Source organism: Nelumbo lutea, chromosome 1 (genome assembly GCF_056320005.1).
Source record: "Nelumbo lutea isolate HS-2025 chromosome 1, American lotus-T2T, whole genome shotgun sequence".
Taxonomy (NCBI): domain Eukaryota; kingdom Viridiplantae; phylum Streptophyta; class Magnoliopsida; order Proteales; family Nelumbonaceae; genus Nelumbo; species Nelumbo lutea.
The window spans coordinates 4,418,185-4,444,034 of NC_142684.1; the positions used below are offsets into that span (position 1 = coordinate 4,418,185).

A 25,850-nucleotide genomic window follows, 5' to 3' on the forward strand; every position below is an offset into this window, starting at 1 on the left:
ATATGGATTAATGTTTGTAAGTACATAATTCAATATATGAATATATTGAATATATAAAAGCAAGGCAAGCAAAATAAATGGAGACAAGCTTGAAATGTAATTTCACACTCCTTTTTATGAATAACTAGAGGATGGTCTCACTATCAAATAAACAACAATGTTTAAATAATTAAGTGGAAGGAGCATGGGGGGAGGAAAGAAAATAGTGCAAATAGTGCAAGATATTTAGAGAGTTGAAGCTTAACACATGGTTTGTCTTCTATAACATGAGTGGCCTTTTCAAAATATTATTAACCTTAGTTTGTGCATTTGGTTTGTCATGGGCAAATAGGGATACCTATTGAGGTTAAGAAGGAAATGTGGATTTGTTTTAGTCACTCACATGATACTCCAACTACCCTGAATTGCTTATCTGTAAACAAGTGGCAAGAAGCCTGAAATTATATGAACATATTTTATTTGCAACAACTAGGACTTTAGTTTTCAAAACGTGTTAGTTTTTTTTATTCTTTTGAATGTTAATAGACCATTAAGAGTGAACAAGCTCCAATAAAAGGTAATGTAGAAATTAATAGACCAATTAGAAAGTTGTGCACTTTAGGCATATCAGGGCACTAGGCACACACCTAGGTGCACCAAGCATGTGCCTTTTAAAAGTAGCATCACCTGGGCTTAGGAATGGCACATGCCTTAAAATGTGCTGCACATGTGTGCCTTGGCACACCTCAGGCAGGCCTTTTAAAACACACTCATAGACTTAGATTTATGAAATTGACTACACTGAGGGCTTAGCTCTAGTTGAAAAGATGAACTCTATTTAGATTTTTATCATCTATAGGTGCTATTTTGTTCATGTAAATGTCAAGCTGGAAAGAAAGGATTCATTTGCAAAGTGGACTTGGAAAAATCCTATGATTTGGTGGATTGTACATTTCTTTTGGAAGTCTTGAGGAGTTTTGGCTTTGGGGATAGATGGTGTAAGTGGATAAAGGGGTGTGTTAAGTCTTGTCATTACTCCTTGCTGGTTAATGGAACTGTGGTGGATTTTTCCAGGCTTTGCGAGGGATTAGGCAAGGAGCCCCCCTATCCCCCTTTCTATTCACTCTGATTGTTGAGGTTCTTGGTATGCTTATTGCTAGGGCAGATTCACATGAGCTGTTGAGGGGCTGGAAGGTAGGTTGTGGCAGTGTTCCAATTACTCACTTGCAGTTTGCTGATGATACTTTGCTTTTCTATGAAGGATGACAGTACAACTCTTTGAGCTAATGTCCAACCTTAAGGTGAATTTTGACAAGAGTTGTATTGTCAGTGTTAATATGGAAGAAGGGGAGATGTTGGAGTGTGCAAACATTTTGGGTTGTGAGGTGTCTCAATGGCCATTGAAGTATCTAGGGCTTCCTTTAGGAGATAATTCGAAAAAGAGTAACTTTTGGGATCCTGTAGTTGTAAGATTTGTCAAAACACTTGCATCTTGGAAGAGAAGCTATCTATTCTTAGGAGGAAGGATTGCCTTGATAGTAGCCAGGGGAGGAGAAAAAAGACCATTGAGTTAGCTGGAAATGGTGAGTAGAAGCAAGAAGTTTGGTCGGTTAGGCCTTGGTAACTTAAAAGGAATGAGGCTTTGTTGGCAAAGTGGCTCTGGAGACTACCTATGGAGAAGGAAAAGCTTGAGGCTATAAGATAGTGATTGGTATACATGAGTTTGCAGCTGACGGTTGGGATGCTGGAATTCTGGATTGGGTTACCAGAGTGTCTCTTTGGAAAGCCATTAGGGTTGTCCTTCCATCCTTCCTGCTCTATATCAGGTATGATCTTTGTTCTAGTAACCTTATACAATTTTGGGAACAGGTTTGGGTGGGTATTCTACCTTTGAGAGATAAATACTCCTCTCTCTTTGCCCTATCACATTATAAAGGTAAATCTGTGTCATCTTTCCTGATTCCCTCAAGATCAAGAGATGGTTTTGATTGGGATTTGGGTTCAAGGAGGGGTGTGAGGGATTCAGAAGTTAATGAGTTCCTGGATTTTCTTCATATCCTTGATGGGGTTTACTTGGAATCGTTGAAACCTGACAGTTGTATTTGCACTCATTATTTCTTTGGTTCCTTTTCACGTGCTTCTTTCATTTCCACTCATTACATCAAATTGAACTTTGATGTGAGTAGTGCTGGAAACCCGGGTCCTTCTGGTATTGGAGGGGTTTATAGAGATGGTGAAGGAAGAGTTATTGGATTATATTTGAGCCCAATTAGAGTAGGCGACTCCCCAAGGGCTGAGGTTATGGCTGTCATGGAAGGAGTACAAAAGGCAAGGGAAATGGGTATATGGATTAATTAACAAAGGTAACACAAAGTTAGTAGTGGAATGGTTGCAAAAGGAAGACAAGGTTTCTGGATATACAGCAACAAGAAAAAAATATTTAAATGGCTAACTAAAGATATGGAAGTGCAATTCAGCTTGGTTAAAAGGACTGCAAATGCCTTCACTGATGTTTTAGCTAAACGAGGGGTGGGAAGGAATCATATGTTTTTGGGCTCAATTGCAATTGCATAGTTGTTGTGGAAAGGTAAGACAGTTTACCTCTCCCAATCCTGTAATTATTCTTTTATAAATTTGTGAATAAACCCTAGTTGATTCTAGGTCAAAGTAGAGAAGAAGAAAGAAGAAAGAAAAGAGAAAGAAGGAGAGAAGAAGAGTGTTCGGCCAAACTAGAAGAGAGAATGTGAAAAATCACTCTCCTAGCCGATCCACTTGAATTTTATTCATAAAACTTAGAGTTACAAGAAAGACAATTTTGTCCCTCATAGAAGATGGGACACATAACTTAAACTCAGATACAATAGACCTTTCACTTTCAAGAAGATACACCAGAATGACCAAAATACCCCTGACTCGAGCATTCTAACACTCCCCCTCAAGCTGGAGAGTATATATCATATAGTCCCAGCTTGTTACAAATGTAATCTATTCTTCCCCGAGACAATCCTTTTGTGAAGAGATCTGCCCATTGATTTCCTGAGCTCACATGAGATGTAGTTATTACCCCACTTATCACTTTCTCTCTCACAAAGTGACAATCCACCTCAATATGTTTAGTTCTTTCATGGAAGACGGGATTGGATGAGATGTGAACAGCAGCTTGGTTATCATAGTATAGCTTCATGGGTTTGTCAATTGAGAAACCCATCTCCTGTAGTAAGTTCTTCTGCCATACTAGTTCACATGTGGTATGGGCCATAGCCCTGTACTCTGCTTCTGCACTACTTCTTGCCACCACTGTTTGCTTCTTGCTCTTCCAAGTTACAAGATTGCCACACAGGAAGGTACAATACCCTGTGGTTGACCTCCTGTCTGATATAGAGTCAGCCCAGTTAGCATCTGTGTACCCTACTATCTCAAGAGTTCCTCCCTTTTGGTATAACAAACCACGACCTGGAGCACCCTTTAGGTACCTAACAATTCTCAGAACAGCTTCCCAGTGAGGAACCCGGGGATGTTGCATAAACTGACTCACCACACTCACAGCAAATGATATATCTGGTCGGGTAATGGTCAGGTAGTTCAACTTTCCCACCAACCTTCTGTATCTTCCAAGATCATCAAACTCTTCACCTGCATCCACACTTAATTTGGCATTGAGTTCCATAGGAGTCTCTACTGGTTTAGCACCTAACAACCCTGTTTCTTCAAGTAAATCAAGAACATATTTTCTCTGACATAGGTTGATCCCCTGTTTTGACCTCACAACCTCTATTCCTAGGAAATAATTTAGCTTGCCCAGATCTTTCGTATTGAAGTGGTCCTGTAAGAATTTTTTCAGCCTGTCAATTCCATTGTTGTCACTTCCAGTTATGACAATATCATCCACATACACGACTAGCAAGATTTTCCCATCCTTTGAGTTATAGCTGAACATAGAATGATCATACTGCTACCTACCTAATCAGTTGCTCTTCTGATGTGATAAATGGCAACAAACTTCTCCTGAAGAGACTCTTTCTCTTATGAAATGCCTATCAACCTCAATGTGCTTAGTTTTGTCATATTGTTACCTACCTAATCAACCTGACACTGTTTCATCCCAAAGGCTTTCACCACTTCACTGAACCTGCCAAACCATGCACGTGGAGATTGTTTCAGTCCATAGATTGCCTTTTTGAGCATGCACACCTTACCAGCCTCCCCCTAAGCAACAAACCCTAGTGGTTTCTCCATATACACCTCCTCAACAAGATCACCATGTAGGAAGGCATTTTTTATGTCAAGTTGTACGAGAGGCCAATCATACATAGCAACTAATGAGATCAACACCCGAACTGAACCAATTTTAGCCACAGGAGAGAATGTCTCCATATAGTCCACACCATATAACTGAGAATAGCCCTTGGCCACTAACCGTGCCTTCAATCGTTCCACACTGCCATCAGGAAGATGCTTCACTATATAGACCCATTTACACCCAATAGTGTGCTTACCAGGAGGAAGGGTGGTGAGTTCCCACGTGTGATTATGTTGTAGAGTAGAGAGTTCTTCTTCCATGGCTTGCCGCCACCCTGGGGACGTAAGGGCTTCCTGTACAGTCTTGGGAATGGGAACCGATGAGAGTAATGATATAAACTTGTAATGAGAAGCAGAAAGGTGAGTAGTGGAAACATAGTCTGAAATGGGATGAGAAGTACAAGTACGTTTACCTTTCCGCAAAGCAATAGGGAGATCAAGATCTGAGGGAGAAGGAGCAGTAGCAGGATCTGTCGACAGGTGCTGAAGTGAAGGAGGGGTCGAAGCACTTCTACGGGTATACACTTGAGTAATTGGCGGCCTCTCTGTAGTAACAGGCATATGATGTGCATCTGCAGTAGGAATGGGAGCTACGGGAAGAGGGTCCACAACCGGTACAGGAAGAGGAACCACAGAGGGAGAAGAAGAGACCCCGACATCTGAGAAAAATGGAACTGATTCAAAGAAGGTGATATCAGAGCACACAAACGTTTTATGAAATTTTGGGTTCTAACACTTGTACCCTTTCTGAGTCCTCGAGTAGCCAAGAAAAATACACTTCATAGCTCGAGCATCTAGCTTGTCTACTCTAGGCCCCAAGTGTTAAACAAAACAAACACAGCCAAAGACTCTTGGGGTGAGAGGAAATGGAGACAAAGTGGGAAACAACACGGAGAAAGGGGATTGACTTCCAAGGATTGACATGGGCATCCGATTTATCAAAAAACAGGATGTAAGAATAGCATCACTCCAAAAATGCTTTGGGACTTCCATGTTGATCATCAAGGACCGAGTAGTTTCAAGAAGATATCTATTTTTCCGTTCAGCTACACCGTTTTATTGCGGGGTGTAGGCACAAGAAGTTTGATTAATTATTCCATGATGTTCTATGTATTGCTGAAATGGTGAGATGTATTCTTTGGCATTATCGGAGCAAAGTATTTTCATATGATTACCAAATTGAGTGCGTATTTCAGCATGAAATTTCTGAAAAATAGAGAACAATTCACTACGGTCTTTCATAAGATAGATCCATGTCATCCTTGAAAAGTCATCAACAAAGATTACAAAATACTTAAACCCATTGTATGACACCACTTTAACTGGACCCCCATACATCAGAATGAACTAAAGCAAAAGGACTTGAGACACGACTATCAATTCTTGGACTAAATGAGACTCGATATTGTTTTCCCAACTGACATGACTCACAATCTAATGATGAAAGACGACTCAAGGAAGGAACTAGCAGCTTCAAAGCCATGAGAGAGGGATGACCAAGTCTGCAGTGCCATTGGAGAGGAGTAAGAGACGACTGAAAAGCCACTGGGGGGCCACCACCTGCTTCATGCCCTCCACCAATCTTCTTCCCCGTCTTGAGATCCTGAAACACATAAGAAGAAGGATAGAAAGTTACAAAACAATTAAAGGACTTGGTTAATCTGCTAACAGACATAAGGTTAAAAGGGAACTTAGGAACATATAAAACAGATGCTAAAGACAAGTAGGAGAGATCAATATCACCAACACCACAAATAGAAGATGTAGAACCATTAGCAAGTGTAACTGTCTGAGATGTGGAGGGGCGAGAAAGGGAAGAAAATACATCAAGAGTCCTAGACATATGGTCCAAGGCTCCGGAATCAATGATCCAAGGTGAGGCTTTGGAAGCTAAGCAAGTCATACCTGAATGGGCAAGTGTAGTTGTGTTCTACTGAGATATTTGAAGGAACTGCTCATATTGCCCGTGGTACACTCACCTTTTCCTGCCCAGAAGCACAATCGGGTGTGGAGGGGGTTGGGGAAATTTGCTTGCTTTCAGTAATTGTGCTACTACTCTTAGATGTAGCATGGTTAGCCCAAGTGTTGGGTGGACCACACAAATCATAGAAGAAATTAACTGTGTGCCCCTCTAAGCCACAATGTGTACATTTACTGCCCGTGGTACACTCACCATTTCCTGCCTAGAAGCACAAGTGGGTGTGGAGGGGGTTGAGGAAATTTGCTTGCTTTCAGTAATTGTGCTGCTACTCTTAGATGTAGCATGGTTAGCCCAAGTGTTGGGTGGACCACACAAATCATAGAAGAAATTAACTGTGTGCCCCTCTAAGCCACAATGTGTACATTTTCTTTGAGCATTACTCCTTCCTTTTCCACGGCCTCCCTCTGACTCTCGGCCTCTAGTCCGGCCACTAGCCTGGTTAAACATGTGTCCACCACGGTTGCTTGGAGGGCCACTGCTGCCACCACCACGTCTACTTCCTCGGCCACTCCCTTTAGTCACTACCAAACCAGATCTATCAGAGAAGGAAGAATGTTCCACCGGCTCAATGGATGTCCTCTTAAGACGGGCAAAAACTTCTTCAAGTGAGGGGAGAGCTGATCCCCCCAATATTTGTGCTCTGGCAGGCTCATACTCAGCCTAAGCTCACAAGAAACCTAGTCACATCAAGTTGTTCACGTTGCTGTTGTTGGATCTGGACATTTGATGTTAGACGGTGATACACATTTAGCTCATTGCGGATATTCCTCAAACTTGCATAATACTCTTCTAAGCTTTGACTTCCTTGCTTCAAATTGAAGTACTCTTGGTATAACTGATATACCCTAGTTGTGTTGTCTTGTCCAGAGTACAACTTTTTAGCATGATCCCAGATCTCTTTGGCTGTATCTAGGAACATGAAGTTCACACTAATCTTTGGTTCCATGCTGTTCCAAAGCCATGTCATTATCTGTGCATCATCTTGTTCCCAATCACTAAACCCAGGGGAATCAGAGGGAGGTTTCTCCTCCCTCACATGTTTTACTTTTTTCTTGGCCTTCAAGAACACCTCCACAGATTTTGCCCATGGTACATAGTTCTCACCATTCAACTTGATAGATGTCATTTGAACACTTAGATAATCTGGAGAAAGCATGATGTCGTTTTTGTTGTCATTTCCATCTACAGATGAAGCCATCTCAATTATTTCACCTTTGAATATACACCACAATCTCACACTCTTCACAAGACTTATCTCACTTATGATACCACCAACTCCATCTTCTTCAATTGCACATTACACACTACGACTGAAATTACTCAGTCATTTACCATCAACACATTACACACATTACACCAAATCATTCAGTCAACACATCAAACACTTGGACTGCACACCGCAGAACCATTTACCATCAACACACCATGGCTGAAATTACTCAGTCATTTCATCGAACACTTGTTCTTCATACTGCAGAACTGATTACACAAGGTCTAGGGGTTCACTTTTAAGCATTTGGAATCATAGATATGTCAGCCACCACAACACAACCATCACCACACCACTGCTGTCGTGGACATCAGCAGCCTACTACTCTTCTTTCAGCACACATGCGAGCAAGAAAACAAAGGAACATGAATGATATGTGTATCAGTTTCACCCAGCACCACAACAACTAACTTTTGAAGCACAAAAATTAGCATTCACAATCCATTTCTGAACACACGACAGCAGTGTCCATACCTGTATACGTCCAGCCCTCTTCGTACACTGAATAGAGGGTCTAGTATACCCCTTCAACGACCACCACAGCACCGGCAAGAGGCATTCTCACCTCCAGGCCCTCAAAACGGCAACTCCTTTTCAGCCCTTTATCGAGTCTTCAATCAGGTCAGCTGTAGGATGATGAAACCTACTGTGAAGCTGGCGGCGAACCCATGAAGAAGACAGCAACAAGAAAACACGAGACCTTATTGCTCTGATACCATGTGAATAAACCCTAGTTGATTCTAGGTCAAAGTAGAGAAGAAGAAAGAAGAAAGAAAAGAGAAAGAAGAAGAAGAAGGAGAGAAGAAGAGTGTTCGGCCAAACTAGAAGAGAGAATGCGAAAAATCACTCTCCTAGCCGACCCACTTGAATTTTATTCATAAAACTTAGAGTTACAAGAAAGACAATTTTGTCCCTCATAAAAGATGGGACACATAACTTAAACTCAGATACAATAGACCTTTCACTTTCAAGAAGATACACCAAAATGACTAGAATACCCCTGACTCGAGCATTCTAACAAAATTTAATGAATTTCAGTTATCGATAAAAAAGGTGTCAATCCTCCAAATATAGGAAACATGTCAGAAATGCCGGAAGTATTGTATGGAAATATTGTAAAAAAATAGACATGGTGGAAACATCATAGTATGCAAAAATATAGAACGATATTTTATGAAATAACAAAAGAAGCATAGGAACACCTTTTCAAATTATTATGTTGTTTCAAATCATTAAACAAATCCAAGAAACTAAGGCTACAGACAAAAGATTACATTTTAAAGTTGTTTTGTAAACCCTAAGATTCAAAACTTCATGATAGAATGAGTTAAAGTAAAATTTAAACTCATAGAAAATGTAAATGGTTGTAATAGATCAACCAAATAATATATTACACAAAGAAAAAAATTAATATTTAACTTCATGTTTGAAATGAATTTTGAGCTAGCTCAAAGTGGTAATCATGTAAGTTAGGCAGGCAATAACATTGTTATTCCACCTATCTACAATATTGCCACCAACTTATTTTATAATGCTCTCTCTTGTACTCTGTATAGTGCTGGTAGTGGAATTTGTCAATTCCAGTAAATTTTCATGTTGCTACCCATGGAAGTGGAAATGGAAATGGAAATATGTCATGGAAACTATGTCTTGTACTTCACATAGTGCTGGTAGTGTTCACTGGGGAATATGTCAATTCCAAAAAAATTGTGTCGCTACCCATGGAAATGGAAATGGAAATTTGTCTTGGAAATATTAGGGCATTTCGGGGATCTTTTAGTTGTAAATCCCACCTTCAATAATCTGAAGTAAAAAAAAAAAAAAAAAGAAAAACAGGAGAGAAGAAGATTGAAGGAGATGGAAGAGAGAGAGGTGATGGAGGAAGAAGATGGAAGAAAGGGGAGGAGAAGAGAGAGTAGTTTGATCCTCTCTCCAGCCCCAAACAATATCTTTTATTCTTTGATTGTAATAATGAGTTCAATTACACGGTTACCCTTAGTAGGGCGGCCTGCACTAAAGACAACAATAAAAGAGAAAAAAAACAGGCCAATAACTAAGGCCCACCACTAACAAACAAAGCCATAAGCATAACATAAAGAGAATAAAGAAACTATCAAACTAGACCTCAATGCCATTCATTAAAGCCATTGAAAATGGTTCTATCTCTTCCACTAGACATTAGACACTAGACAAGTCATTTGAAGGAGAGTTCTACATTATACCATAATCTTACATTTGACAGAAAACTTAGACTCAATCTGTTGTGAATGCTCTTACAGCCGCTAACAGCAGCAGTGATGGACAGCAGCAGTAATGGGCGATTAACTCAGTGTTCCTATCTTATCTTATTCAGTGTTCCTATCTGTTAGCTAGATACAGTGTCCCTATCCTATCCTATCTGTTAGCTAGGTACAGTGTTCCTATCCTATCTTATCTGTTTCTATCTTAGCTAAATTCAGTAGTATAGATTAGTAGGGAGTCTTATCTGTTCAGTGTTCTTATCTTATTTGTTTCTCTTAGATAAATTCAGTAGTATAGATTAGTAGGGAGTCTTCCTAAAAGTAGGACTCTTATCTTCTTGTAATATCCTATTTAAAGGAGCTGATGATATTCAATAAAGGCATCGAAATTTTCAGTCAAGAAAGAGCAGAGGAGAGTTGGTGATCTCTTTAACAAATCACCATTAAGGCACCAAGATAGGTTCCTCAAGAAAAGGGAGGAACAAGGGAAAACAAGAGGTTTTCCCTGTGGACCAACCTATGACGAGATCCTATTCACAGGCCCTTAACAATTTGGTATCAGAGCCAGGCGTCATGGATGACCTTGAGCAATTGACAACTAGGGTTCATGAACTAGAGCACAAGCTCGTGGAAAACAGCACGGAGGTGTGCGAGATCAAGGACGACGTCCGAGAATTAAGGCGCTTGATGGAGTTATATTTTTCTAGCAAGGAAAGGAATCCAGAAGGGGCTGCAACCACAATCGTCTGCCGACCAGACATGGCAGACTCGTCAGGCGAGCAGCAGGTCGTTGCCTAGGGAGCCGCAATCGTTCCCAAATACAGCAGGCTAGAGTTCCCTTCCTATAATGGCGCTGGAGATCTTTTGGGATGGCTGTACAGATGTGAGCAGTTCTTCCGCAACCAACGGACAGAGGACAGAGACAAGGTAAGCTTAGCCGCATTCCACATGACGGAGGAGGCACAACTCTAGTTTTATAAATTGGAGCAGGAGGAACCCGGGCTCAGTTGGACCCAATTCAAATCCTACTGCCTTCTCAGATTTGGGCCCCCATTAACAAGCAATCCATTAGGCGAACTAATCAACCTCAAACAGACAGGAACGATGGCTGAATATCAGCGTCAGTTTCAGACCCTCCTTGCAAGAGCATCATCGGTACGACCAGACCAGCAGGTTGACATGTTCACCGCGGGGTTAGCAGAAACTTTGAGGGTGGATGTGGAGATGCAAAATCCCCCCAATCTGGTTACTGCTATGAATTTGGCTCGCGCTTTTGAACGCAAATTGCAACTCAACCGCGGAAGTATCAGTATAGGGCGGCCTCAAACAACATGGGCAGCCCCGAAACCCCTCGGAATGGCTCCATCTTCAGCAGCCAACCAAGAACAGAAACCACAGACGAGCAACAATTCCAGATCGGCATCTAGTGTGGGAAGCAGTGTTGTTGCACCCCCTATTAAGCACTTGTCCAGGGCTGAGATGGCGGAACGCAGGGCGAGGGGACAGTGTTTTAATTGTGATGAACTTTACTCAGCAGGGCACAAGTGCAAGAGACTTTTCTGCCACCTGGTGGAACAAGAGGAAGATGAGAAGGAACCCGATCCAGGAGGGCAAAATCATTCCACCTATCCTGGATTCCTTTGACTGTGTTTCAAGATACCTATCCTGAATTCGAGCTTGAGGACAAGCTCTTAGTCCAGGAGGGGAGTAATGTTGTGAATGCTCTTACAGCCACTAACAGCAGCAGTGATGGACAGCAGCAGTAATGGGCGATTAGCTCAGTGTTCCTATCTGTTAGCTAGATACAATGTCCCTATCCTATCCTATCTGTTAGCTAGATACAGTGTCCATATCCTATCCTGTCTGTTAGATAGATACAGTGTCCCTATCCTATCTTATCTGTTCTTATCTTATCTGTTTCTATCTTAGCTAAATTCAGTAGTATAGATTAGTAGGGAGTCTTATCTGTTCAGTGTTCTTATCTTATCTGTTTCTATCTTAGCTAAATTCAATAGTATAGATTAGTAGGGAGGCTTCCTAAAAGTAGGACTCTTATCTTCTTGTAATATCCTATTTAAAGGAGCTGATGATATTCAATAAAGGCATCGAAATTTTCAGTCAAGAAAGAGCAGAGGAGAGTTGGTGATCTCTTTAACAAATCACCATTAAGGCGCCAAGATAGTTTCCTCAAGAAAAGGGAGGAACAAGGGAAAACAAGAGGTTTTCCCCGTGGACCAACCTGTGACGAGATCCTATTCGCGGGCCCTTAACACAATCTTTCTATCTCTTCCTCCTTTGATTCAATAGGAAATTCTAGCCCAGTATGCCCTGTCATTGTCAAATGGTGGTTCTTTTCTGTGTATTATTTTTAATAGATAGAATTGAAGGCTTGAATGGCTATCTTCAGTTGGGTGATTGTCTATATAGAGATGATTTGCACTGATGATTTAGACATGTTTATTTAGGCATATGTGATGCATGAAGACAATCACCAAATGCCAGACATAGGCATAGTGCTTGGCAACCTAGGGTATATGTTTATGGTTTATTCTCTGCCTCTTTCTCTCAGCATTCACTCCATTCTTTGGGACCTTCATAATAGCCTGTCTCTGCTATCAGTCACTGCTTCTAATGCTCTCAAGTGCTTACACCTTAACCTCATTCCTGAAATGTCTTAAACTTGCAAAATGCTTCTCTTTTGAAGCATGATTTACAATCCTACTCCTGAATGGTAGTTGGATTCAATCTGCAGTAAACTTAGACTTCTAGGAGAAAATAAAAGGTTTAGGACACTGGTGTATCTCATATACACTTTTTTACACACTGACAATCATTTCATCCTTCTTTTCATGCCTCTAAATGGAAATGGATTTTTTTTATTCCTAGCATGTTAATAGTGGTATTGTTTTCCTGTAATAGCTATGAACTATTGGCATTTATACTTTTGGGCTTTACCCATTTCCAGGATCTTAATTTAACGGAAACTGTTGTCAATAGACTACAAACAGTTGGATTAAGGCTCTGTGGACCAGCAGATCAGGCCCTTCCTAGATTGAGAGGAGCCCTTCCTCCTGGTATATGTTTAGTGTCTAAATATTGTTAGTCAATAATAAAATCTTTCTCAAGGGTGGATTCTTGTTATGGAACTATGGTATTACTGCAGATAAACCTATATGCAAGGCACTTGAGGAACTGTCAGCTCTTTGTGGATATTTGAGAGTATGGGGGATTGAGAGACGTGTGTTTTTAGATGCCCTTATGCCACCTACAGAGAATTATCATAGAGACATATTCTTTCAGGTACTATAACTTAAAATGCTAATTTGTTGTTGCATGGACTAATGATTATTCATATTTAACATCTAATATCTCACTAAGGCATTCTGTATCCTGAAATTTGGCATACTTCTATACTGGATATCATCTCTTGTTAATGCATCAACTTCACATCTAATCATCATCGTCTTCATCTTCTAAACCTAGTGCCAACTAGATGGGGCAGGTTACTTTAATCTTGTTCCACCTTTTTGTCCTGTTTAGTATCATATCTCTATTGTTAAAATACTTACTTCCACATCTATCCATACAAAAATTGATTTATTGTATACTATTATTTTTTCATAAATATGTATCATTTATGTTAATTCTACTTATGATGTCTTATTCCAATTATATTATTTTCAACTAATTGATATTATTTAGAAGAAAATCTAATTATATGTTAAATAAATTGAATGATCAGGTCTGCACTCTGCAGTTTGAGCCTTTTCAAAATCTTAGTCTATATATCAGTGTCAGATGCTGAAATAAATGATAGTAGTAACTGAAAAAAATTTCTACCATTATGCATGCATAGATTACTCATTGCATGTTTATGATAACTAGTGTGAGATGGCATTTGCTATGCACTTATGCAAGTAAAGGTAAAGATACAAGTTAACAATATGTTATCAAATTAACTTTTTATGATCTGCACCAAAACCAAGGCAAGTATTCACTTTATAATAGTATATATAATAATAACACCAATAACAACAACTACTACAATAATAATAAAAGATAAGTATAATGTTGTTGTTAATTGTCATTTTAAGTTGGCTTTTTCATGTTATTTTTATTATCTTGACCGAGTAAAATTTTTTTCTCCACAGATATATTTAAATAAGGAGAACAACACTGGATCAGTTACCGAGGGAGCCTTGCTTGCTATTGGGGGCCGCTATGATCATTTGCTTCATCCAATGTGGGACCATGAATATGTATGTCTTCCATGTCAATTTTTATTTGCTTATTCATGTTTTAGTATTATAATAGGTTCAGAGATCCATTCATCATCTAATCTATACATAATTTTGTTAGACATGTTTACGTTACTCCTTTACATACATGCTGGTTTGTGTACATTGTCTTGCACATCAACATGTATACATCTATTCATGCATAACGCCTCTAAAGATCTAAAACATACGAATGTTGAGTGTATGAGCTAAAGGCTACCATCAATAGGAACAGTGTTTTAAAGGGACACCTTAGATGTTCCTAGGAGCACAGACAAGGAACATTTTAAGGGATGCATCTTGTTTTAATCTAGGCACAACCCCTTCAAAATGTCATGTACTCCAATCACCTTGCGCCTTGGCCTAGGTGTTTTTTAAGTTTTCTTTCTTATTACCTTTTTATACATTCTTATGTGTTTTACACCTCTGTAATGATCTATTAACTTCTACGTTACCTTTTATTGGTGCTTGTGCACTAGTTATGGTGTATTAACTTTTATAAGAAACAAAAAATGAAGACCTTTTAAATACATGAAACCCTAGTTGTTGTGGATAGGTTCTCAGATAACAAAACTTCCAGTAAAACAACAATAATACAACTGATCTCTAATGTTTGACTAAAATAAAATGATATGTGACCAAAATCATAAAACCAACCCCCTATATGGACCAAAATTTGAATTGGTGGCACTGCCTCTAACCACCCCCCCCCCCCCCCCCCCCCCCGCCCCCACATAAGCTTATTTTGACTTGCCTCAAAAGACCTTGAAAAGATATGAGTGTGAAGGGCTCAATCTCCTACAATTATAATAGCTACTTTACTTGAGGTAATGCAACTAGGAGATAGACAAACACATTTAGAATTTTACATGCTTGAGTTGACAAGTGCTTGAAGCACTTTCCTATGATCCACATTTGTTTGCTTTTACTTTCACTTTGAATTTGTTTTATATGTTATGCTTATGTGTTTCGGTTTGATCAAATAGGCTTTTTAAAACATTTAATTTCCTTTAAAATTCAGATTTGCTATTTTTATGTATGAATGCCTTTTTATTTATTTTTCAAAATTTGTTTCTTACTTTGTTAAGGTGAGAGCTTTGTGCCTTGGGCACTAGAAAGCCTTTGCACAACCTCATCTACATCATAGTTCACACTGTGATAGGGACAACTAACTGATTTAAATCTCTGGATTTGCAATTTTATGCATCACTCCAGGTAAGCCTAAACTAAGACAATATCTGAAGGAAGCAAAATTAAATGTGAAGAAATAAAATGGAAAAATGAGAATCTACATTTCAGGACTAGTAAACCAAGAAAGAAGCATGTCTTTGATATATTGTTCTAGTACCAACATTACATTGCATGCTTATTGTTTTCATTGTGGACTCCTGGTAGTTGGTCAGTTCTCCGAAGGTCAGGAGAAACCCTAGGTCAGAGTTATACTATGTTGTCTCCCTGGGGAATAATTGCTCTCCCCTTTTTATAGAGAGAAAGTTAAGGTTACAGATGTGAATCAGTCTTCTAATATCAAATTTAAAATCAGTAATTAACAGTGCAAATTAGATCTGAATAATAGTGCAAGAGTTGTGTATGTCGAAGAGAAGAGGTAAGAGAAGAAGAAGTCGAATAATTCACCCTTCTCCTCTAATAACCCTATTTTATTAATCTCTAAAAATTAATGATGACAATCATGCCCTTAAGTGGGTGGCCAGCTTGGCAATTACATAAAGAAAATAAAACAAGAACAAATAACAGGCCCATTAAGTGAGGCCCATCAACATAAAATAAAAGATAAAAATAAAGGATATCACACAAGCAGCTGTTAGGGCCCATTCGGCCCAGTCTCTTTACACTCCCCCTCAAGCTGAACATAGATGTCAATCATGCCCAACTTGTGTATATAGTGTGTGAATTTCCCTTTAGGAACTCCCTTGGTCAAGATATCAGCCAGTTGCTCTTCTGATGTGATAAATGACAAACAAACTTCTCCTGAAGAGACCCTTTCCCTTATGAAATGCCTATCAACCTCAATGTGCTTAGTTCTGTCATGTTGAACAGGATTATGTGCAATGTTGATAGCAGCTTGGTTGTCACAATAGAGCATCGTTGGTTTCTCGTAGTCCACCCCCAATTCCTCTAGAAGGGATCGTAGCCATAGTAGTTCTGACACACCTTGAGCCATTGCCCTGTATTCTGCTTCAGCTGAGGATCTAGCAACTACTAATTGTTTCTTACTTCTCCAAGACACAATATTCCCAACAACCAGAGCACAATAACCAGAGGTGGACCTTCTGTCATCAATACATCCTGCCCAATCTGCATTAGTAAAGGCTTCTAGCTTCATGTGACCATGCTTAGCAAATAGAATACCTTTCCCTGGAGTACCTTTCAAGTAGCACAGAACCCTTTCTGCAGCAGCTAGATGAGTATCTCTGGGAGAATGCATAAACTAACTAATAACACTTACTGCATAGGAAATTTCTGACCAAGTCATGCAAAGGTATAACAACCTCCCAAGCAGTCTCTGAAACACTCCCTTATCAGACAAAGGTTCACCATTTGTGACAGAAAGCTTATGATTAGGATCAATGGGAGTGGAGATAGGCTTAGCTCCAAGTTTACCCATTTCAGCAAGAAGATCAAGGACATATTTACGCTGAGATATGAAGATACCTTCCTTAGACCGAGCAACTTCAATACCCAAGAAATACCAAAGATCTCCCAAGTCTTTGATTTCAAATTCAGAGTTGAGAAATCCTTTTAGTTTACCGGCCTCTTCAATGGCATTACCCGTGACCACGATATCATCAACATAAACAATCAAGAAGGTCACCAGAGTGTTATTTCTCTTCAAGAACAATGTATGATCAGGTTGTGTTTGAATGTAGCCAAAGGAGACAAGAGCAGCCCGAAATCTCTCAAACCAAGCCCAAGGGATATTTAATGGTAAACACCCATTTACACCCCACTGGTTCCTTCCCTTCCGGCAAGTCCACAATATCCCAGGTATGGTTCTTATATAATGCTTCACGTTCAGTCATCATAGCATCCCTCCATTCAGGTTGAGATAATGCTTCCGGTACAGACCTGGGTATCACATGTGAAGAAACATAAGCAAGAAAGGAGTAGTAGGAAGGAGAGAGAAGGTTGTAAGATAAATTTTTGGAGATGCAATGGGTTGTACACTTCCGCTTGCCCTTGCGAAGAGCAATAGGAAGGTCAAGGTCAGGGACGGTCGAAGCTGGGTCGATAGAGGGCTGACCTGTTTCCTCAGGAACTATGGGAGTGGCAAGATGCTCTTCTGAAGGAGTGGAAACAACCTGCATATGTCTGAATCTCCGCCTTTGGTAACACCTTTGGAGAGTAGGAGCAGAAGCAAGAAGAGGATCAGGGGTGGGTCCAGTGGAAGAGGTGGACACCCCATGATCAGACTCACAAGGGATGGGAAGAGGAACAGCTGGAGACATAGCAAAGGGTTCATCAGATGTCTCCCCCTCAGGAGGAATACTAAAGAAAGGAGTCAACTCTGCAAAGGTGACATCCCGAGATACAAAGCGGGTGCCATGAATTGGATCAAAACAACAATAACCCTTTTGTGTAGAGGCATATCCCAGAAACACACACTTATGAGCCTTAGGTTCAAATTTATGCCTTTGGTGACTATGAATATGCACATAACAAGTATTCCCAAAGACACGGAGAGGGAGAGAAAAGAGATCCTCATCCGGGAAGAGAAGACTAAAGGGGGTTTTAAAGCCAAGGACCCTGGAGGGCATACGATTGATTAGGTAGGTAGCAGTATGAACAGCATCTCCCCAAAACCTTACAGGAACATGGGATGCAAATAAAAGGGATCTAGCAACCTCAACCACATGTCTGTTCTTTCTTTCCGCCACTCCGTTTTGTTGTGGAGTGTAGGAACAAGAACTTTGATGAATAACCCCAAAAGTTTCAAGATAGGTGGAGAGGGTTTTCTCAAAGTACTCCTTAGCATTGTCAGAGCGGAATATTTTGATACGGGTATTAAACTGGGTGAGGATGAGTTCATGAAAATTTTTCACAATAATTGGTACTCCATCCTGGGATTTCATGAGGTAAATCCAAGTATAATGAGAATAATCATCAATAAAAAGGATAAAATACCTGTAGCCCCCATGGTTGGAATGTGATATGGCCCCCACACATCAGAGTGAACAATATGGAAAGGAGAAACAAATCTTTTATTACTGATTGAATAGGAATGTCTACAATGCTTTGCTAGCTCACATGACTCACAATGAAAACTAGATAAAGACACTCCTTTAAACATATCTGGGAACAGATGACTTAACGAAAAAGACAAATGACCAAACCGAAAATGACATAACAAAATTTTGTTAACAGATTCTCGTTAGGGCCCATTCGGCCCAGTCTCTTTACAGTTAACAAGGAAGAAGTTCTTTTCTGTTAGGGAAGGGGATCTTTTCTGTTAGGAAAGGAGATCATCGTTTGGTGTGCGTACCTGCATGCGTAATTAAAAGATGCACGTGTAACTGGCATTTATTCCCAATCTACCGTGATTCCGCGGTTCTTGTAATGGTGTCGGGTTCATCGCAACTTGTCCTAGGTCTGCGATGAACTTATCGCAGGTCTGCGATGAACTTATCGCAAACGTGCGATGGGTTATGGATTCATCGCAAGCATCCACGTAGCATTGGTTTAACACCCTCTGTATTCTGATGGTCTTAGTGACCACTATGTACCTACACTTATTTTTGCAAACATGTACGACATTGTCCATCACCTACTGACCTGCTGAACTTCTATTATCCCGATTTGCATAATATCCAGTTTAAGTTAACAGTTTCCGTTTTCTTTCATAGAAATCAAATCCACCAGGTGCTGTTGGGACAAGCCTTGCATTAGAGAAGATTGTTCAGCATTCTCTAGTTGAGATTAGACCAAGCAGGTGCCATTTCTTTGCAGCTTTTTTATTTATTTTTCTATTGATATACCCTACCTTGAGTTAGCAGCTATGTTGTTGTACCCTCTTGCAAATAATGTCTGGTATTTTGTCCATCTTGCTTATGCAGAAATGAATCTGGAACCGATTTTCTTATTTGCTCAAGAGGTAGTGGTGGTTTACTCAAAGAGCGAATGGAACTAGCTGCTGAGCTATGGCAGGCAAACATCAATGTGAACTCATAACATATCTGAATAGCTTCTCCGGTTTCCAATTTGATATGAGCACTCTTATTTGGGAACATTCTATGTTATTAGTGCCACTGGTCTGCCATTTGTTTCTAACCTGTTTGTGTAATGGATATGTATCAGGCTCAGTTTGTCCCTATGCAAGATCCAAGCCTCACAGAGCAGTATGAATATGCAAACGAACATGATATTAAATGCCTCATAATCATAACTAACACTAGCTTGTCACCGACTGACTCTGTTAAGGTAATAGTTATTCATAACCTTAAGAACTATACAAGAGTAAGGTTGCTTGCCAAGATAGATGATTTGGGAACATTATTCTTGTGCTTCTTTAAGTTACATATTTAAAGGTATATTTTTATTACTTTATTGCAGATAGGATATCTTAAATGAAACTTACTAGTAGTCAACTTACATAATCTGATAGACAGTAATCTACAAAAATAGTTTGTGTCCATTAATGAGAGCATGTTCTTCAACAAAGATTATCTCCTTCCATTGCATACCCTAAGGAAAGAATACAAACTAAAAAAAAAAACTTCAATAGGTCTAGTATATACTTATATTCAAATATGAAAATACTCCTCTGATGTCACAACTTATGCTTAATAATTAAATTCAGAACCAGAAATTCTTTGAGCCCTTTAAACAATCAATTCCATAGACTATCTACTCTATTTCATAAATAGTTTATGATTTGCATGGCTTCCTGTCTTTCGAGATCTATTTAACCAAGTTCTAGGTGTTCAGAAAATAGAGCCTTCCTAAGGAGGCACACCTTTACATAATGTCTACGAGCAATGAACGCTATAGGGGGTAGCATATACACTTTTTGCAAATCCTTATTTAGAAAAAGCATTCTTGACATCTAGCTAGAATAGAGGTCAAAAACCATTTACATCCACCAAAACACATTATAATTAACAACTTGTGTGATAGTTTTTCTAGTCTATAAAATGAGATACTTCTGGTAACATCCTACTAGTGTGGGGCCCTTATTTTTTTCCAGTTTATAAATTTCATTCTGTCCATCTTTAGTGCCTAATTTATGATATAGTTCATCATATGCCCTTAATTCTTTTCAACTTTCTTTCTTATCATTTTTTGTTTTTCCAAGTTCTACATTTTTAGTCTTTGGCATTCTTTATGGAATGCCTGTTTACATTGAATATGAGCATTATGATCGGGATTGGAGATACTCCTCATTCATTATTAGAGGATTGTGCATTGGTTTTATATTGTATGGTGGGAGAATTTCCTTCTACTTACCTGGGCTTGCCAATTGGAACAAAATCTTCCTTTTCCTCTACTTAATATCTGTAATTTTTGGGAAGGATAACATTGATTAAAAGTGTTCTATCCAATTTACCAGTTTATTATTTATCCTTACTTAAAATTCCAGCTTAAGTTGAAAAGTCAATTGGGAAGAGTGCAAATACAAATATGTACACTGCAAAACCTGGTATTTGCACTGTACATATAGTACTTCCAAACTAAGGCTCAGTTTGGAAAGAGTACAAATACAAATATGTATAGTGCAAATACAGGTTTAGAAATACAAAATACAAGGCTTTGCACCATTGTACATATTTTTATTTGCACACTTTCGAAACTGAGCCTAGGGAACATTATGAGAGACACAATGCAAGGTACATTGACAAATACCTTTTCTTTCAGTAATATGAACATTTTAGATAATTAGGAAGGTAAATAAGATCAATAAAACAAGTAGAGAACATACCTTGATTAGGTTTTGTACCCATGAATCTTTTGCCAAGGCTCGGGTCCTGATTTTTCTTCTCAAAGAAGTTAGTCCAAGAAACACAACCTTGTTTAGCCACTTGGAATGTTGGAACATTAGTAGGAACAATTCTATAATTAGTAGACACAATGAAAAGGAGAAGGATTAATATTGCAAGCTTATGGGAAGCTAAATGGAAGGGAAAAAGCTAAAGAAGTTGATGGCTACAAACTATGTTACGCTGGAGAAGTGAATAATGAAATGGACTAGAAATAATGGTAAATAAAGATTTAAAGAAATGAAACTATAAATGTTAAAAGAGTTGGTAATAAAATAATTTTAATTAGACTTATTTTAAGGAGGAAATCATTTTTTATATGGCTTGTCCAGGATATTTACTTATGATAACATGTAACACAAATGCATGATACTTCAAAGAAGATACGTCCATGTAATAAAATGTAACAATTGTTCATTAATAATGTAGGAAATAATTTTTTTCTTCTTGGCTTGGTAATTGTCATGCCTTGGTATGGTTGCACTTTACCTTGTATATCCAGTGTTGATATCAGCATGACTTGTGGCTAAGGATTAAAATATCGATACAATACGTCCGATACAGGGTGTATCATATTGGTATTGGTGGTGGACGATACTGGATATACTACAATTGGCATTGTATCGTGCCAATCATGTGTATCGATAAATACGGTGTTGTACCGATGCGTATCACATTGTATCAACCGATACAAGCCAATACGCATCGATACACAGATTCGTGCACAACTCCTATATTAAAAATGCAGCCGGTGCGATTCAAACCCAGGTTTAATTAACTAGACATTAGAGCTTAGCATCTTAAGCTGCTAAGCCACCTTTTATTTGTGATATGAAGTGATATAAAATATAATTTACTATCTTAATTGTAAACATGCAATCTAAAGAAATGCCATATCAAATATTAATATGTTCAACAATTTCAACGTAAAATTAAATAGAATAATAGTAAAAATTAATATTTATAATTATAAATGAAATAAAAAAATATACTAATTTTATATTTACATCAAAAATTTATTTTCTACTCTCAATAAATTTATACAAATAAAGACATTAATAATAGAGTAATTATTTTAGTACTTAAAATTCATACATTTTTACATGAATATATATATATATATATATATATATATTAAAATTTTAATATATTTTTATAAATTATTAATTGATATTTCATTTACACTTGATAATAACATATATACTATTTATAAAAATTACAAAATTTTCAAGCATAAAATATTATATTGAATCTATCAAATATATTAATTTAAATTTATATAAAATTGATTTCTTATTTCAGAAAATTTATTGGAATAAAAATGTTAATAATGGAATAATTATTTTTTTAATTAAAAATTATGAATTTGTGTATGATATGTATTTTAAAAATTTTTAATATATAGATATGAAATATTTTAAGTTAAGGTTATATATTTTATAAATTATCAATTGATATTATCTGACAATAAAATTTATTATTTACAAAAAGAAATATATTTTTTATCAAACATTTCAAAATTTAATATTTAGCTGACTTTTTTTGTTAATGTTGAAAAGTAAAAATAGTAAAATAGAAAATAATTGATATTAGTAATTAAAATATAACAATTGTATATGTTTTGTGTCTTAGACTTAAATAGAATAGTAACATAATAATGGATTTATGCATGTGTTAATTTGTAAAGATCTATATAATTGATGGATTATCAACAAAATTGCATGATATTTGTGCATCCCATTATATTAATTGTGATATATTTTTTCATATATACCATTAAAATAAAGATTTCTTATATATCTATACCTTATTTATAGTTATTTTAACCTTTAAGTTAGTGTAATTGATGTATTACTGAAATTTGTATGTATTTTCCTAGCATATCCATGTATTTTTATATCTTTCATCCGTATCCATGTGTTTCCAAAGTGTATCGTATCCATATCCATATCCATATCCAAGTTGTCCGATACAATACCCGATACCAATACTTTAATCCTTTCTTGTGGCAAGGCATGTTAAAGTGCCAACAATTCGTAAATCCTTAAGTATGAAATGTCCTGGTAGCACTTCTAGTAGCTTCTATCCTGCCTGTCATAGAGACGTCATCTCAAGTGAATAAAACATAAACTGGGAGTTTTGTCAAAATACCGGTCATTAAAGTGTGTTACTTCTTATTCCTTCGTGATCTAAGAGGTCTGTGGCATCCATGAGCATTACACTAGCATCTGCCAATGATCATTAAAAGTTAATAAGAATGCCTGTCTTTTTTGTTTTTGTTATTATTGGCTCCAGAGTAGCATTAAAGTAGTTTTGAATTTTGATTAATATCTTTTCCATTGAATCTCCACAAATAACTTTATATGAAACTACAACAGGATTCTAACATGCTCAAATCTGATTTTTGATAGCGCTACCTCTCCCAGCCTTAATCTGCATGTCCCTGTTTGGTCTTGGTTGTAATTAGATCCTTAAAACCTATCTTACAATCATGGTGTTTCAATATGTTGTAGGTACGCCATCTTGAACTTAAGAAGGAGAAGGAAGTTGAGAGAGGAGACCTTGTGAAATTTCTAACAGAAGCTGTTGCAACACAGTTCAGGAACCTCTCCATTCGGAATTAAGCGTGCCCTTGGTCTAAAGCTTTACTTGTCCAGGTTCATTCCTCAACTTATGCAAGAATTAGCACAAAAGGCAGTGACTGTCGAGTTTGAAGAGGTGCAACTTGTTTTGGTTTAACCTGAGTTTTTGTACATGTTAGGCTTGGGTTTGGGCTTGTGCTTGGACCAGGCCTTGGGTAATTCAAACCTGATTTAAGCCAACCCAAGTTAGACCCACCCAAGCATGACCCGACCTTCAGATATATTATACCATATATTTTAGAAAAAAGGTCATTGCCCGATGTTGGTCCTAGCTATTTGGAATCTTGGGAAGGGTTGTCTGGGTACGGTTCTAACCTTTGGAATTTTTGGTTGAGCTGCTTTGGAGAAGCCATTGCATGAAGCTTCAACAGAAAGCCCCTTTTCTAGTTGGACAGAAAATTTGGGCTTTCACCAAACATTGCTTATATGCTATCCAGGTAGGGTCTACTGTGCAAAGCCAAAAGCTGTCGCAGGAAAGTCTCCCAAATGGGAACTTAAGCTTTGTGCTTTGGGGCTTAAAAGTGTTTTGGCTTTAGATCTTATGTTTTTAAAAGCAACTCTTACAAAATGCTCAAAAAACTTTTTGGTTCATTATTGTTTCCCACAGCCCAAAGCTCAAAAGCAAAAGTATATCCAAATGGAGCCTGAGACTTGGAGAGGGACTAGTGTAGGACTCTCTGCCATTGAGATGAATGATTAGCCAAGTATTGCCATCCTCTGGCAGTCTGATCAGTTAGAACATCTTTAGATCCCCTCAGTTAGAAATCAATGTGCTATCCTGATAGTGATCGGATCAATAATGACAGAATTGGACTCTCTCATGTTAGAGAAAATTCTGTAAGTCCCTCCCATATGCTTCCCAGAGTTATCATTACAGTGCATCACATAATTTTTGCCCTTGTAAGGCAAAAGAAGCCTTTTTTTTATCAATAACTGTGGATTGAATTAATATTAAAAATATGAGAAAATTACAGGGCAAGGGGGCTAAACAATCTTAGCTCCCAAGAACAACCATTAAGCATCAAAAGAACAAACATTACAAAACAACCCAAAAAAAAAGAATGTCTGTTCACCCCTTGTGTAGCTAGACCATCTGCCAAAGAGCTTGCACTTCTTTTTACCCATTTATATTGGATTTCCATGTCCTTAGTCAGCCACTTGAATTTCCTCTTTTCATTACTTTAATTCCAAAGTCTAAGACTATCCTCTTTTAGCCAGTTTACCACCACTTCAGGATCTCCTTCTATGATCAACTTGTTAATATGCATATCCTTGATTCTTTGTACCCCTTCAAGAGCTGCAAGAATCTCAGCTCTCAAAAAATCTCCCACCCCAACTGGTCCAGAATACATAGCTAACAGCTTCCCTTGTTCATCTCTTATTACTCCTCCTATTCCGGATGGCCCTGGATTGCCCAAGCTGCTCCACCAAAGTTTAGTTTAACAAAGTCATGGGGTTGGGGAATCCAACAAACATTTGAGGCCTTTCTCATTGGAATAAGTTCTGCTATCTCCTTCCACTTTCTTTACAGCTCATCAACTGAGAATTCTGCGAACAGAGCCAAGGTTTTCAGCCAGTGTATAACCCTAATGTGGATGACCTCCAGCATTGCTTCAAACTTCTCTCCTTATCTTTAAATATTCGTGAATTTCTCTCCTCCCAAATAGTCCAACAGACTGCAGCCCTCATACACCTCCACATAAACTTGGCCCTTTTTGTTGGCCAAAGTGGCATAAATGTGAATAGGCTTTGCACATTCGAAGAGGGGGTCCACCTGCACCCAAACAAAGAAATACACCACTCCCAAAGTGAACCGACGGGAGATTAGTAAGTGATATCCAGACTCACCATCAGATTTACAGAGGACACACCAGTGAAGACAAAAACAACTATTGGGTCCTTTTCTTTGAAGTAAATCTTCTGTGTTAATTCTTTTTCAGAAAGGCTTCCCAACAAAAACTCCCAACCTTAGGAGGTTAACAGGGAAAGACAAACTAGAAGAAGAAGAATGTGTGAGAGCACTAAAGAAAGAGGCACAAGCGAAAGAACCAGAGGGGGTGAGATTCCAAATTCTACTATCTGCCTTTGTTGGCTCTAGGAACGCCCCTTCAAGAATGGATAACAGTGATGAGATACCATCAAGCTCTGTGTCCCTGATATCTTGCAAGCC

General features: G+C 38.3%; 1 protein-coding gene across 2 annotated transcripts in view; it reads left to right on the top strand.

Moving 5' to 3' along the window:
- Window positions 1-25,850, top strand: part of GCN2 (protein kinase family protein) — a 116,154-nt gene that overhangs the window by 83,248 nt on the left and 7,056 nt on the right. The window contains exons 23-29 of one of the 2 annotated variants that reach the window (XM_088964429.1): window positions 12,735-12,843; window positions 12,933-13,069; window positions 13,921-14,028; window positions 18,909-18,994; window positions 19,119-19,221; window positions 19,360-19,482; window positions 23,552-23,695. In XM_088964429.1, the coding sequence (XP_088820555.1) occupies window positions 12,735-12,843; window positions 12,933-13,069; window positions 13,921-14,028; window positions 18,909-18,994; window positions 19,119-19,221; window positions 19,360-19,482; window positions 23,552-23,662 (777 nt within the window). In that variant the 3' untranslated portion in view covers window positions 23,663-23,695. The remainder of the gene's footprint in view (window positions 1-12,734; window positions 12,844-12,932; window positions 13,070-13,920; window positions 14,029-18,908; window positions 18,995-19,118; window positions 19,222-19,359; window positions 19,483-23,551; window positions 23,696-25,850) is intronic. The other variant, XM_088964428.1, reaches the window with a different exon arrangement.